This window comes from Pogona vitticeps, chromosome 2 (genome assembly GCF_051106095.1).
Source record: "Pogona vitticeps strain Pit_001003342236 chromosome 2, PviZW2.1, whole genome shotgun sequence".
NCBI classification, from domain to species: domain Eukaryota; kingdom Metazoa; phylum Chordata; class Lepidosauria; order Squamata; family Agamidae; genus Pogona; species Pogona vitticeps.
This window is the reverse complement of record NC_135784.1, coordinates 96,030,670-96,043,713: the sequence shown is the minus strand read 5'-3', so window position 1 is coordinate 96,043,713 and position 13,044 is coordinate 96,030,670. Positions and strand designations below refer to the sequence as shown.

The 13,044-nt window shown below is 43.3% G+C and overlaps 1 protein-coding gene across 2 annotated transcripts in view; it reads right to left on the bottom strand.

The window, feature by feature from the left end:
• Positions 1 to 9,459, bottom strand: part of MGAT4B (alpha-1,3-mannosyl-glycoprotein 4-beta-N-acetylglucosaminyltransferase B) — a 113,497-nt gene extending 104,038 nt beyond the window's left edge. The window contains exon 1 of one of the 2 annotated variants that reach the window (XM_072990078.2): positions 9,151 to 9,459. In XM_072990078.2, coding sequence (XP_072846179.2) covers positions 9,151 to 9,247 — 97 coding nt within the window. In that variant the 5' untranslated portion in view covers positions 9,248 to 9,459. The remainder of the gene's footprint in view (positions 1 to 9,150) is intronic. The other variant, XM_072990079.2, reaches the window with a different exon arrangement.
• Positions 9,460 to 13,044: the final 3,585 nt, after the last annotated feature.

Here is a 13,044-nt window from a genome sequence, read left to right as displayed (position 1 = left end):
GTTTTCTTCAGTCCGCATTGCCCAGCCAATTTTTTTAAAGCACTGACTGACGAAACAGGATTTAAAGATCATTCCGCCTGCCTCGGCACAGCAAAATGATAACTGAAACTTAGCTGGTTTCCTTTTAATTCCCTCCGCACATTTTCATTTCCATCCATGTTCTTCATGGTGAAAATGACCAAAATGCTACAGTGGTTTACTCTGCAAACACCATCTATGCTACAGTAATTCATTCATTCATTCATTCATTCATTCATTCATTCATTCATTCATTCATTCATTCATGGAAGCACGCAGCCATTTGGTAATGGCCAAAGCCTCCAATTAGTTGAGCTGCCCCAATGTCATCAGGTGAGGCAGGAGTGAAGAAAACAAGTGGTTTTTGGACCCTCAGCATAAGAATTGAACAAGCCAAGAATCCAAACATGATTCCTGCCATTTTGAGATCGCTACGATGGTTATGGTTTCTAAAAGTATTTTTTTTTTAATTTAGAAAAATGTACACTCATTGATAATGATTCATGGAATAATGAAGAGACGACAAAAATACTTTTCTACCCAAAGATGGGATGATTAGTAGTCTAAACAACAACAATAATGGGCTAAGGGGAAATGATTACTAGCTTTACAGATAAAAGAAACTGCAGCAAAGGCTTTTTGTTTAATCTGGATCATCTCATTAGAACACACATATTTACCTGTGTGTGTGTGCGCGCACGCTTTAAATAGACAGTTGCACTTCATTGCCTTTCGCAGTTATTACACTTATATGCACACCTTTTTCCCCTAGTGAGCAAGAACAGAATAACAAAAGCAGACAATATACAGTATAACATTTTCAAGAACAGAACCTACATACCAACAGCTACTATTAGAAATGTCTTCAGTGATATCAGTCCCCAAATCTCTTTATCTGAAGCTCTATAGGGAGATGGTTTTAATGGGATTTAAACCGCAGTTGAAAGAACCTTTTAGTTGATGAGTAATGCAAGAGAAGCAAGTAACATCACAAAGCCAAAACCCATTATACAGCAGTAACAAAGACACATTGTTTAAATGGGTAGGGGGAAGTAAAGTAGCCTCCAGACAGATGGATGATGTGGCCTTAATGACTTTTAAAGTGCAGAAACTAGCAGCAAAAGTAGAAATATACCAAGTTAATAAAGAGGCTAAGCACTCTACAAAGCAAAGATCCATTAGCTTTGCCCGACTAATACTCCAAGCCAGGAATAACTACTTCCTTGAGCAGTTGTTTGCAAAGACAGTTTGATGGGACCCAGAGTTAACAAAGGAAAACTCCCAGTCCCAAACCTTACCCTGAAAGCAACACCAGCTCATCCCTGCAGTTGCCTGTTTTACTGGATAGTCCTTTTTCCTTACAGAGCACTTATGCTGTCATTGCCTTCCATAAAACAGGCAAATCTAGAGAAAGTTACTGTGCATAATGTTTCTTCCTTCAAATCTCCCAGTCTGTCCCTATCACAAATATTACTTGATGAAGATTACAATGTAATACCCTACCATCAGTGGCTGTTTTCTCTCTGACCCTTTCCTACCTTATTCCCATGATATATACAACCAGTGCACACAGGAAGAAATACAGGACTCAATCCAACCAGCACTGATGCTAGCTGTCCCACCACCAGAGGAGGAGAAAAAGAAGGCATACACCTGTATATCAACTACTGCATGTGCATAATGCTTTGGCCACAACTGCTCTTAGAGCCAAGACATGATGTGCAGAGGGAGTGCCTGGAGAGGCAGGCAGGCAGCACCAGAAAGAGTTCAGTGGCAGCAATAACCAGCTCATGCAGCAGAGATGAGGTTCTGCTGCGAAAACCCACCACCTGCAGCAATTGCCTCACTCCGGTCCCACAGCTGGCTTGGTCCTGAATCCAAAGTTAGTCCCACCCAGAGTACGCCTACTGAAATCAATAGAACAAAAGTTGGTTGTGACTAGGAAGTCCATTCATTTCAGTGGATCTTCTCTAGGTAAGACTAGTGCTGGATTTGCCCCCACTATTATTCAGTTAAGCCTGTTTAAGAATTTTAAGGTCAGTTACATGCTTATCACACTTTTTTAAAAAATCACAAACATAACCTGGCTTCCAATCTTATGCTTGTGATTTTTAGTGGCCTAGTAATGGTTTCATCCACCTTTGCCTTTAGATTTACAAGGACCACACTTTGTAACGTTTTTGAGGAGTGGAACAGCAGGTTTCACCAGGTTGAAAGGGACCAACTTATTATGTATACACCACACCTAGTCTCTCTTTTAAACCTCAGAAAACTCCTTAGTATTGGGGTTGAGACCACATTCCATCAGAAAAGGAAACATTTTATATCAGCAATTGACAAGACAAAAAAACTAAAACAACTGTGTGGTCAAAAGGTGTAAGGTATAAAATTATGGGAAAATCTAACTTTACAGAGAGCACCCCTAGCCTCAAGGGAAAAAATGTAGGGATTATTGGATAGTAAACATTTTAGATGTTTACTATCCAATAATCTTCAGCCATTCTTCTCTTGGATGCACACATTAATGTGGGAAGGTGGTGTGAGTATGTCAGGGAAGCTGACAGCAATGCTGTCAGGAGTCTAGACTTTGTATTCTAGGTTGCTAGCAGGAAAGAATGGTCAGAGCTAAAATACGAGACCAAGATTCATCCACCCTGTTCAACTGTACTGGCAGAAGACAATTGATAGTTTCAAAGGTGATGAGGACAGAGATGTTCTTGAGGTGCAGATTATGGGCGAGAAGAGTAGTGAAAGACAACACTCAGAGGTGATCTTTTACAGGTAAACAACAGTGATTCTTTTTAGTAGAACACAACAAAAGGCAGCGATAAACTAATTCTAAATGTATTCTGGAAGGCTTTCACAGCCAGGATCCGACGGTCATTGTGGGTTTTTCTGGGTTGTTTGGCTGTGTTCTTAAGGGTTTTCTTCTTCCTAACTTTGTACAGACAGAATTCTGTTTCCAGTCCTTTGAAGATGCTGGCCACAGAGACTGACGAACCATTAGGAAGAAAAAAACCTTAAGAACACGGCCAAACAACCCGGAAAACTCCCAACAACCATAATTATAAATTTCTTATGCCTCAAAAACCACTATGATGATTCATAACAAAAAGAGATAGTGTTAGAAGATGAGACTCCCAGGTCAGAAGGCTGAAACTGGAATATAACGTAATTTGATTAAAACTAAAAAGACATCTAGTTGCTGAAGTACAAACAACTATAACTGGAAGTTGGAATATGAGAAGTATGTGTTAAGGTAAGCTCAAAATTGTAAAACAAGAAATGGAAATTTAAACATGGCAACATTTAGGGTGAGTAGAAGAAAGTGGATTGGAAAAGGTCATTTTCATTCAGATAATTATAAAGTATGTGTTAAGGTGCAGGTTATGGGAAAGGTGACACTAACATAGGATCTTTTACAACAAACTCAGATGAAATAATTGCAGTTCTAATAGAGAGACATGATGTAATACAGTGAGGTGCTATAATGTAAAGTCTGAACAAATAATATCAATCTGGAACCTACTGACATAAAATTCTTCAAGGCTATACTCCAACTACAGATATAGAAGAAATTATTAGCTTTCATAGGGGTCTAGAAGCTGCTCACACATTGAAACAGAATATGCTAACAGTCATGGGTAACAGGTATGCAAAGTAGGAAATGAAGTACAACCAAAAATCATTGGAGTCAAATTAAACAGGAGAACAGCATATACAATTATGTGAATCCAGATTTTTTTTTTGCAAATACATGCTTCAGGCAACCTGACAGACAAGTGTAAAGAAGGACATAATGTGGCCAGTATACAGATACTAAATGATTAGAAGCTGAAGATGGAGAAACAATTCTTTCTGCAAAAATAAAATCAGTGGACTGTGATACAGACTATGAATGGTTAATATGAAAAAATAAAGATGAAGAAAACTAAAACAATCATAGTGCCAGATACAATTGAAACAACATTCCTGAAAATGTTAAAGACCACAGCAAAAACAGATATACATTACTGAACTTAACTGATAGTGAACTAGAACTGTGAATTAACATCATCAGTACTATCAGGGAAGAATGCAATGAGACTATTTTTGTAGCCAAAAGAAAAGAGAAGCCTCTATGAATGACTGATGAAACTCTCGAAGTTGCTAACAAAAAGCAAAGGAAAAAGATGGCAGAAACAGAGTCAGAATCCAACTTAACAACTTGTACAGTACACTGGGATAAAGAGAACTATTATAACAGTAATTTCAAAGAAACAGAAGAGAACAAAAAGGGCGAGAAGGCAGATATCTATCTTAAGATCCAAGAAATCAAAGGAAATTTTAAATCTAGTTTAAGGGTGCTGAAATATCAACAGGAGAATATCTTATCTGACCAGGATGTTTAAAAAGACAAGATGGAAACAGTATACAGTACTGGAGAACTATACAGAAGAGATGCAAGGATGAGATTCCTTCAAAAAAGAGTCATGTGATGAACAACCTATTGTCTTATAAAGTGAATTGTAAGCTAATGTCAAAGTACTTGGAAGAAATAGTTCCCAAAAGTAAGTAGGATAACTGGCTGGATCATTCAGTGGTTTAGGTATCTGGCTATAGAGTCAGAGATTGGGAGTTGGCGGCACTCAATGATTATTATTTTTAAGTAGAATAGCAGTATAGCTATTTCAAAGTACAGAGATTGATTCCATCAGAGTCCTAAAAAGAGTACATGAATACAACCAAATCAACGGCCCATGGACTGAAAACATTGAATACACATTCTGCCCCAAGAAAGGAAATGCTAAGGCGTATAGTAACTATAAAACGTCCATGCTAATTTTTCCTGTCTGCATATTGATGCCCAAGACTTTACAACAAAGATTTTATCATACATGGAGCAAGGCATTACTGATGTTTAAACTGGATTCAGGGGGGAAAAAGAGGCACTTGAGATCACATTGAAGGCATACATGGGCTCCTGAAGGATAACAAATAATTTCAGAAGAAAAACATGCTGTGCTTTATAAATTACAACAAACCTTTGACTGTATGGATCATGAAAAGCCATGAATCATTCTAAAAGAAATGGTTGTGCATCAGCATTTAATTTTCCTGATGCATAATCTACATTCTAGACAATAGACTACTGTTTAGGACAGAATATGAAGAAATAGAATTGTATCCAACTGGCAATGACGTTAGACAAGCGTCAATCCCTATCTCTTCAATCTATGTACAGAACATGTCATATGAAAAGACAGATTATATTCAGATGAGAGAGGAGTGAAAATTGGTGGAAGAAACATCAGTAACTTAAGATAGCCAGATGACACGACGTTATGGAAGAAAACAGCAATGACTTGAAACAACTCCTGATTAAGATTAAAGACAAAACTAATGAAGGAAGATAAAGTTGAACATAAAGGAGACAAAATAATACTTACAGAAGAATTACATTATGTTGGTAGTTAAGAAATTGTTTAAGGTCTTCTACATATTTTATCAATCATCAGTCAACAGGGAGACTGCAGTCAGGTACAGTAATTCTAATTACATTAAAATTATTTCACACCGGCTACCACACAGCAACTGTTATATCATTAAATATATACAGTAATTGTACAAATACAGACCCACTAAAAATATAAACATGGATCAGAACAAGAAAATTCTGCAGTTCTCTTCAGTTCTCTAAAGTTCAGACCTTTACTCAAATCCTTGTTCCAAATAATGAAGAAAACATGTTAAACTCTACAAAATAGGTTCCCCAATAGACATCAAAGGCGACAATAGTAAGCATGCATTCTAAAAATACAGCTGTAAATGTAGCAGAATATGGATACAATTGCACAAATGATCTAGTTTTGCATCAAAACAGTGAACTCATAAAATTTACTATCATACCCAGAAGTATAAAACATTAAGATATGTTTTTCCCATGAAGGTTCTAGCATACAACCTACCATGCAGAGGTTACTGCCCAAAACTATGTGTCTAAATCCCAGAACTTATCCAGAATCTTCCTCTCTTTCACTTTTCTTGATCTGATAGATCTGTATTAGATTTGAGAATACTTCCTACTGTATCTTCTGCTTTGAAAGTCACTGCTTCCTTCAGGACAACCAGATCCTGCAAGTTTTAATGGTTTTTGCTGCTTTCAGGCATAAACGGATGGGACATAAGTGTCACTATGCCTTCTGGGAAGGGGTTGGCCAAATTCATGAGGGAATAAGTATCAAAATCATGTTTGAATTTCTCTCTGTCATTTAATTTAATGGGAAAGTTGCCTATTAACAGTATGATTGCTGTTGCTGTCATGCATGTTGCAAAAACAGAAGTGTACAGTCACAAGAAAAATTAAAACTACTGACTGTGAATAGAAGACACCTTAATAGACTATTTTTACATTAAATATCTAGGTATTTCCACTGAAGGAGAAAGGAGATATCTGACACAATCCAGACCTAAAGCTTACTGGAGTAGAAGAGGCAACTTATGAGTGCAATGGCACAAAGCGTAATGTTTCAGTATCAATGCTGGCTGATACAGTGGAATCACTCTGTGATGCACCTCTGCTCTTAAGCTTACATCGTGATAGTCAACTAAGGTTTATTTTAAGACTAAAGACAGGGAGGGAAAAACCTTTGACCATACAGATGTTTTGGACTTTAACTTAGAGAAATCCCAATTAGCATTGCCAGCAATGGATAACGGGAGCTGCAGTCCAAAACGTTTCTCTTTACTGACTTAACCAAGCTGTCAAGGCCTGTGAGTTATTCTGTGCGCATCACTGAGGCCTGCCGTGTCACTGCGATCTGAAACGCCAGAGCACTGCATCTGTATTAGGAAGAGACTTTCTGTTTGCAAGGGTACAGCAACACAGGGTGTTAAAAAGACCACGCAGGTGCACCACTATCAGTAGAGGGGGGATAATTTCAGGAGCATAAAGAACTTACATACAACACACACCCAAACACAAACATACACGTCACTTTCGTTGCACTTCCTTTCAGAGCCCAGAACATTAGCATCACTTTTATTGTTCTTGCTCACCACTCCCATTCTGAGCCTTCTCTTATCACAACAGGTACAAACTTTTGTCCAGATCCTTCTTCACAATGTTACTAGCAGCACACGTCATCGTTTGCATTGTCACTATGACAAATCTCTACAATTCAAGTGCTCAGCAAAATGCTTTTGGGACAGAGGAAAACTATTTTAGGGCTAGTCCTCTCTTTCAGTGTAAAACAGTTATAGCCAGGATTCTGTTCTTGTTATAAATATGCAGTAACAAGTAGATTCTTACAGTGAGTTTACAAGGAAAGGCTTGCACTTTGCAATCCATGATCACTAAGAGTATTTGCTTTTCCTCCACCTCCATATGCGTTTGGGTATTCACTGTGCCTGGAATTTTTCAAAACAATTTCCCTTACATGTTGGTTATGTTCTATGTATAAAAAAGCAATGTTTGTAGTTGGGTTTTTTTAGAATTAGAAAATGTAATGAGTAAATAGTAATATGAATATTTTTCAAAATCTCATGTAGTTAATTGCCAAAGCAATCATCACTTTGGCAAAACATATAGACGGATATAACTGGATTTAATTTTCTTTATCTATCTAGCATTCCTTTATGGAGGCTCAGGATTATTCTTTTTTAAACAAAATATATTGCCCACTTTTCATTATATGCTATTCTTTCAGTAAGACACAGTGAAATCATACAACTAGTTCATAGTAAATAAAACAGAAAAGAGAGCATACACTGTTAAAAAACAAAGCACTTTACAAAACACAGTGTTACATTTGGTCTAGAACTATTTAAAATACACATTAAACCCTAGGGAGATATTTTGAAAACATTCTATATGGACACTACTAACTTATAAAAAAAGAAGAAAAAGAGACACGGGGCGTATAACAGATACACATTCTCAGATAACAAACCACAAATATCGCTGGTTTGTTTGATAAATATTTGGCACCAAATAATTTTAACTAAACATAACAGTCACTGCTGGCAGCAACACAGCGTCCAGCTAAGGCAGTGTCCTCCAGCAACAGGCAGCTATCAGATATCATACAGAGAGTGTACAATGAGCACAGGACAAGGCTGGGGAACTCTATTTCCATTCTTTGTTCATTTTTTTCTAGTGTAAAGTTCAGAGACAGCTTCAGCAGGAAGGTAGAGCCTCACCTGATCACTTTCGGTAAAACGTGGACAGCTTAAATTCAGCTGTTAGACCCAGCTGGCACAGACACTGAATGGACTGGAGGTGCTAAATCAACATTTCTGTTCACTGGAACTACTCTAGTTGGAATTATCAGTTAGATTTACCTCAACGCTTAAGCACCTGCACACGAGGAAGCAGGTGGCATAGTATCAACAACACTGGGAGGTGTGGAGGCTCTGTTGGCGGAGGGAAATATTATCAAAATACTGAAACTCCAATGTAGAAAAACAGGGGCCGGGGAGGGGAGACAACCTGTAAGGATTATTTGCTACACTTCTTGCTTACAGAAGTGGAAAATGAGGCAGGGCAGAAGACAGGCTGGCAGTGAGGGGTTGATCACCATTTTGCACAGCTCTGTTGGATGCGGCTGGCGAAGGAGTTGCAGTAACATCTGGAGAGCCACAAGTTGCACACCCTTGCTTTGCAGAGAAGGAACGGAGCAGTGGGGCTCCAAGAACTGTAGCTCGTTTCTCTCCGAAGCTGACTTAGAAGGAGGAAGGAGACGGAGGGACTGAAGGCAGAAGCCCAGGGAAGCAGACAGACGGGAGGTCGGGAAGGCGGCGCCAGGAGAGGAGAAAGGATGTCAGGTTCAGGGGCTCAGACCCCACGACCCTCCCTCAAAACGGGTCCCAGCAGCCAGAGGGAGTCGTGGAAAAAGAAGAACACGCTCAAGTTTCGGCGCCGGGTCTCCTCCTCACCCGACCTGAGGAGAGGAAGCGCCGAGCAGGTGCCCGCCTTCCGGGGCCGCCCGCCGGGCGAGATGCTCCCAACTTGCCTCCGGAGCGGCGGGGGCGGCCCGGGGTCCCCTCAGCCCGGCCAGGCGCAGTGCGCAAAGGAGGGAGGCGGCCGCCCTCCCTCCCTCCGCCTTCCCTGCCTCCCTCCGGCGGGCTCCGAGCGAGGAGCCCCTGCCTTACCTTTGTGCCCGCCGAAGGCCCCGTACCAGGAGAGCGAGAAGAGCGCGCAGAGGCAGCCGAGCAGCAGCGTGAGGAAGGTGCCATTGCGGAGCCTCATGTCCTCCGTCTCCTCGGCGATGGCTGCGGCTGGAGAGGCCGCATGTCCCGGGCGCGACGCGGCGGCCTCAGCCTCCTGGGCCCCGGCAAGGAGCGGCGGCGGCGGCGGCGGCGGGAGCAGCAGAGGCAGCGGCAGGGGCTGCCAGTGCCCAGGCGGGCGGGAGCGACTCACCGCCGCCCCCGCCTCCTCCTCCTCCTCCTCCTCCTCCGCCCGCCGCTGCTGCTGCCCTCATGCAATGGCCGCGCCCCACCGGGCCGCCGGCTCCAGCGGGCAACGAGGGCTCCTCTCCCCGCCGTTTGTTTTTCCCCGGGCCTGGAGCAGAGGGGAGCGGGGAGGGGGGGGGCTGCCGGGTTATTGCCGGGGAAGAGCCGCGAAGGGAAAGGAAGGGAAGGGGCGGAGATGGCACCGCCGTGTTAAAGGAGCCGCGCGCGCGCCCGCCTGCCCGCCCCCCTCTCTCTCCCGCCCGCTCGCCCGCCCGCCCGGGTGCAGCCGCCGCCACCACCACCACCAGTGTGCAAGGGCGACAGACACGTGTAAGAGGACGCGGGCACACCGGCTGGCGTGTGTAGAGCAAGCTAAGGAAAAGCGGAAGCCGCTTGCCAGCTACAGACTTGGGGCGACAAGCTCTAGCCAAACGCGCTGCTCTTTGAGCCACACATAGCATGTGTGTACGGGGGTGAGGGTGGGGCCTGGGTTCAAACATCCACCGGGTCAGATGGACTCCCCAGGGAGGAAGCAGCGGAGTCCCTCAGGAGGCAGGCTCTGCTGGAGACAGTTACGGTCGGTCCCTGTAGCCTCCTGAGGCCGTCGCTCGGTACGGGCGGGGCGGAAGAATAAGAACAGCGTGAAAAAGAGATGGGGGGGGCACCCGACACGGTTTGCCTTGTTCACACATGCGTTTGAGTCACTGGACGCGCCACAAAACAAACAAACAAACAAACAAAAAACAAACAGCGGCTTCTTGGTGGGTATGAAGGAAACGCCGCCCAGCTACAGCCACAGAAACCACCTTTGTTTCTCCTTTGTAACGTTTTTAAGAGAAGACTGTTGACCTGTTTCTTTTCTAGCCAGGCAGTGGAGGGCAACGAAATATTCTATATAAAGGCGTGAGCCCGCCCCCAGTGAACAAGATGAACAAGTTAATGGGCACAACACAGTCTTTCGAGATCCGTGCTCTGCATTCCTCCTGGCCCAATCTTCCTCCTCCTCCTCCTCCTCCTGGGGTGTGTAGATCCGCAACTTCCATAATCCCACAGCTAGAAATCTGAAGGGCGTCAGGTTGAAAAAGGCTTTCCTTCCCTCTCCTGCCACCCAGTGAGTCTTGCCTGAAAACAACCGTCCTGTTTCTTCATGGAAGTTGTTGGCCCTGCCATAGAAATGGTTCAGGTGGCTAGCACCAGCCTGTCTGTGGTAAGGTAAAGGTAAAGGTTCCCCTTGACAATTTTTGTCCAGTCGTGTTCGACTCTAGGGGGCGGTGCTCATCCCCGTTTCCAAGCCATAGAGCCAGGGTTTGTCTGAAGACAATCTTCCGTGGTCACATGGCCAGTGCGACACAAGGCCAGTGTTACCTTCCCACCGAGGTGGTCCCTATTTATCTACTGGCATTTGCATGCTTTCGAACCGCTAGGATGGCGGGATCTGGGACAAGTTACGGGTGCTCACTCCGTCGCGTGGATTCGATCTTACGACTGCTTGGTCTTCTGACCCTGCAGCACAGAGGCTTCTGCGGTTTAACCCACAGCGCCACCACGTCCCTTTAGCCTGTCTGTGAGTTATTCATAAATGGAATTCACAATTTTATCAGCTGCAGGCAGTACTGAAACAAGGTGGGAGTTGCAGTGCAACAACATCCAGAGGGCCAGGAGCTGCCCTGCCCCAAACTAGAGGTAGACAATTTAGTGAAGTCCACCTCACATACCCTGACAGGCCACTGAATCCTCTTGGGCAAGAAGGATTAGAAGACTGGTTGTTGTAGTTTTTTTGGGCTGTTTGGCTGTGTTCTGGAGGTTTTTCTTCCTAATATTTCACCAGTCTCTGTTGCTGGCATCTTCAGAGGACAGGAGTAGCACTGTCCTCTGTGCACACAATGAGTGCTACTTCTGTCCTCTGAAGATGCCGGCCACAGAGACAGCCGAAACCTTAGGAAGAACAACCTCCAGAACACGGCCAAACAGCCCCCCCCAAAAAAACTACAACAACCATCGGATCCTGGCCATGAAAGCCTTTGAGATTAGAAGACTCTTGCCCACTTAGTCTTCCCTGAGCAAGAAGACCTTCAGTCGTTGAGATGTGTTTCTCTGTCCTTTGATCATGCCCCAGTTCTGCCTTCTTAAATTAAGTCTCTCACACAGGGTGGTCCTATAACATGGAGGGTGGCCCATGAGAGCAAATGAGGCATTGGCCCACCTCTCCATCTCAGCCAGCAGCCCAATTTCACCTACCTGTGTACTAAAGATGGAAGGCAGGCCCTGTCTCTGCTCCTCTTTAGATGGGGATGGTGGCAGGAAAGAGAGAATGAGGGGACGAATGTTAATTATTAGGCCAACTGGTCAGGTTTAAGACTAGGCATAAAAGGAAGCAGATTCAGTCATAATTGTTATAATTTAGGGTCCCTTTTTTCAGCTCCTCAGACTGAATGGGGGTGAGGGTTTGATAGATTATCTACAGGAATGCCTGGCTATACCTGTGTGTGTGTGTGTGTGTGTGTGTGTGTGTGTGTGTGTGTGTGTGTGTGTGTGTGTGTGTGTGTGTGTGAGAGAGAGAGAGAGAGAGAGAGAGTGTGTGTGTGTGTGTGACAGTGTGTGTGTGTGTGTGTGTGTGAGTGAGAGAGAGAGAGAGAGAGAGGGAGAGAGAGAGAGAGAGAGAGGTGAGAAAGCAAGGATGTAACTTCTCAACAGCCCGACATGCCCAGGATCAGCAAACCTGCCGCTGATGCTTCTGGCATCTTTTGGGCTCATATTAGAGTCCATTGCACGCCCACCAACATGCTACTGGTCAACCTTAACCACTCACTTGTTCCTTAAGAGGTGAATCTGATGGAGATGGTCATCTTTGAAAATGAAGGATCAACTATAGTGTCTGTATGTTTATAAGTATGTGGATGGGAAGGAGTTCCAGAGTCTGGAAGCAGCAACAGAGAAGGCCCTCACCCATGTCCTCATCAAACAAACCTGTCAAGGTGGTGGAACCGAGAGAAAGGCCTTCCATGATGATCTTGGGGAACTGCTGGAAGAAATCTGTTTCACATACAGTATTATGTTTTAGGGAAAAGCATGAAGCACACATGATAACTGTTCCCTATCATTACTATATATACTGCATGTGTTTTTAACTCCACAGAGATGTGAAAAACTGGGAATCTATGTTTGTCTGTGGCTTCACAGAATGTGCACATCATATACTGAGCTAAATAATAATGCCTGTTTGATCTTCTTGGCTGACATTTCCATTTGCATATAGCTGTCATACATTTTCAGAGCTTTCTATACAATGAACTGTTTTTGGGTTAGAAATGTAACCCTTCAGAGTCATAGTACCTTGATGTCTTGCTTGTGATTTTTTTTAAGGGATGTCTGTTGAAATGGAATATGAGAATAGATAGATCTCTGGTCTAATGCAAGAGGACTCTTCTTATGTATGTTTGAAACAGTTCTCTGTTTCTCCCTGCAGAGATGGAAAATCATGATAAATGAGCTTGGTAATTCAATCATGGAACAAATATTATAATTAATAACACTGTGACTTGAGGCAATTCCCAAGGTTACTACACAGTACATGGAATGCCCAGGAAACCCTGA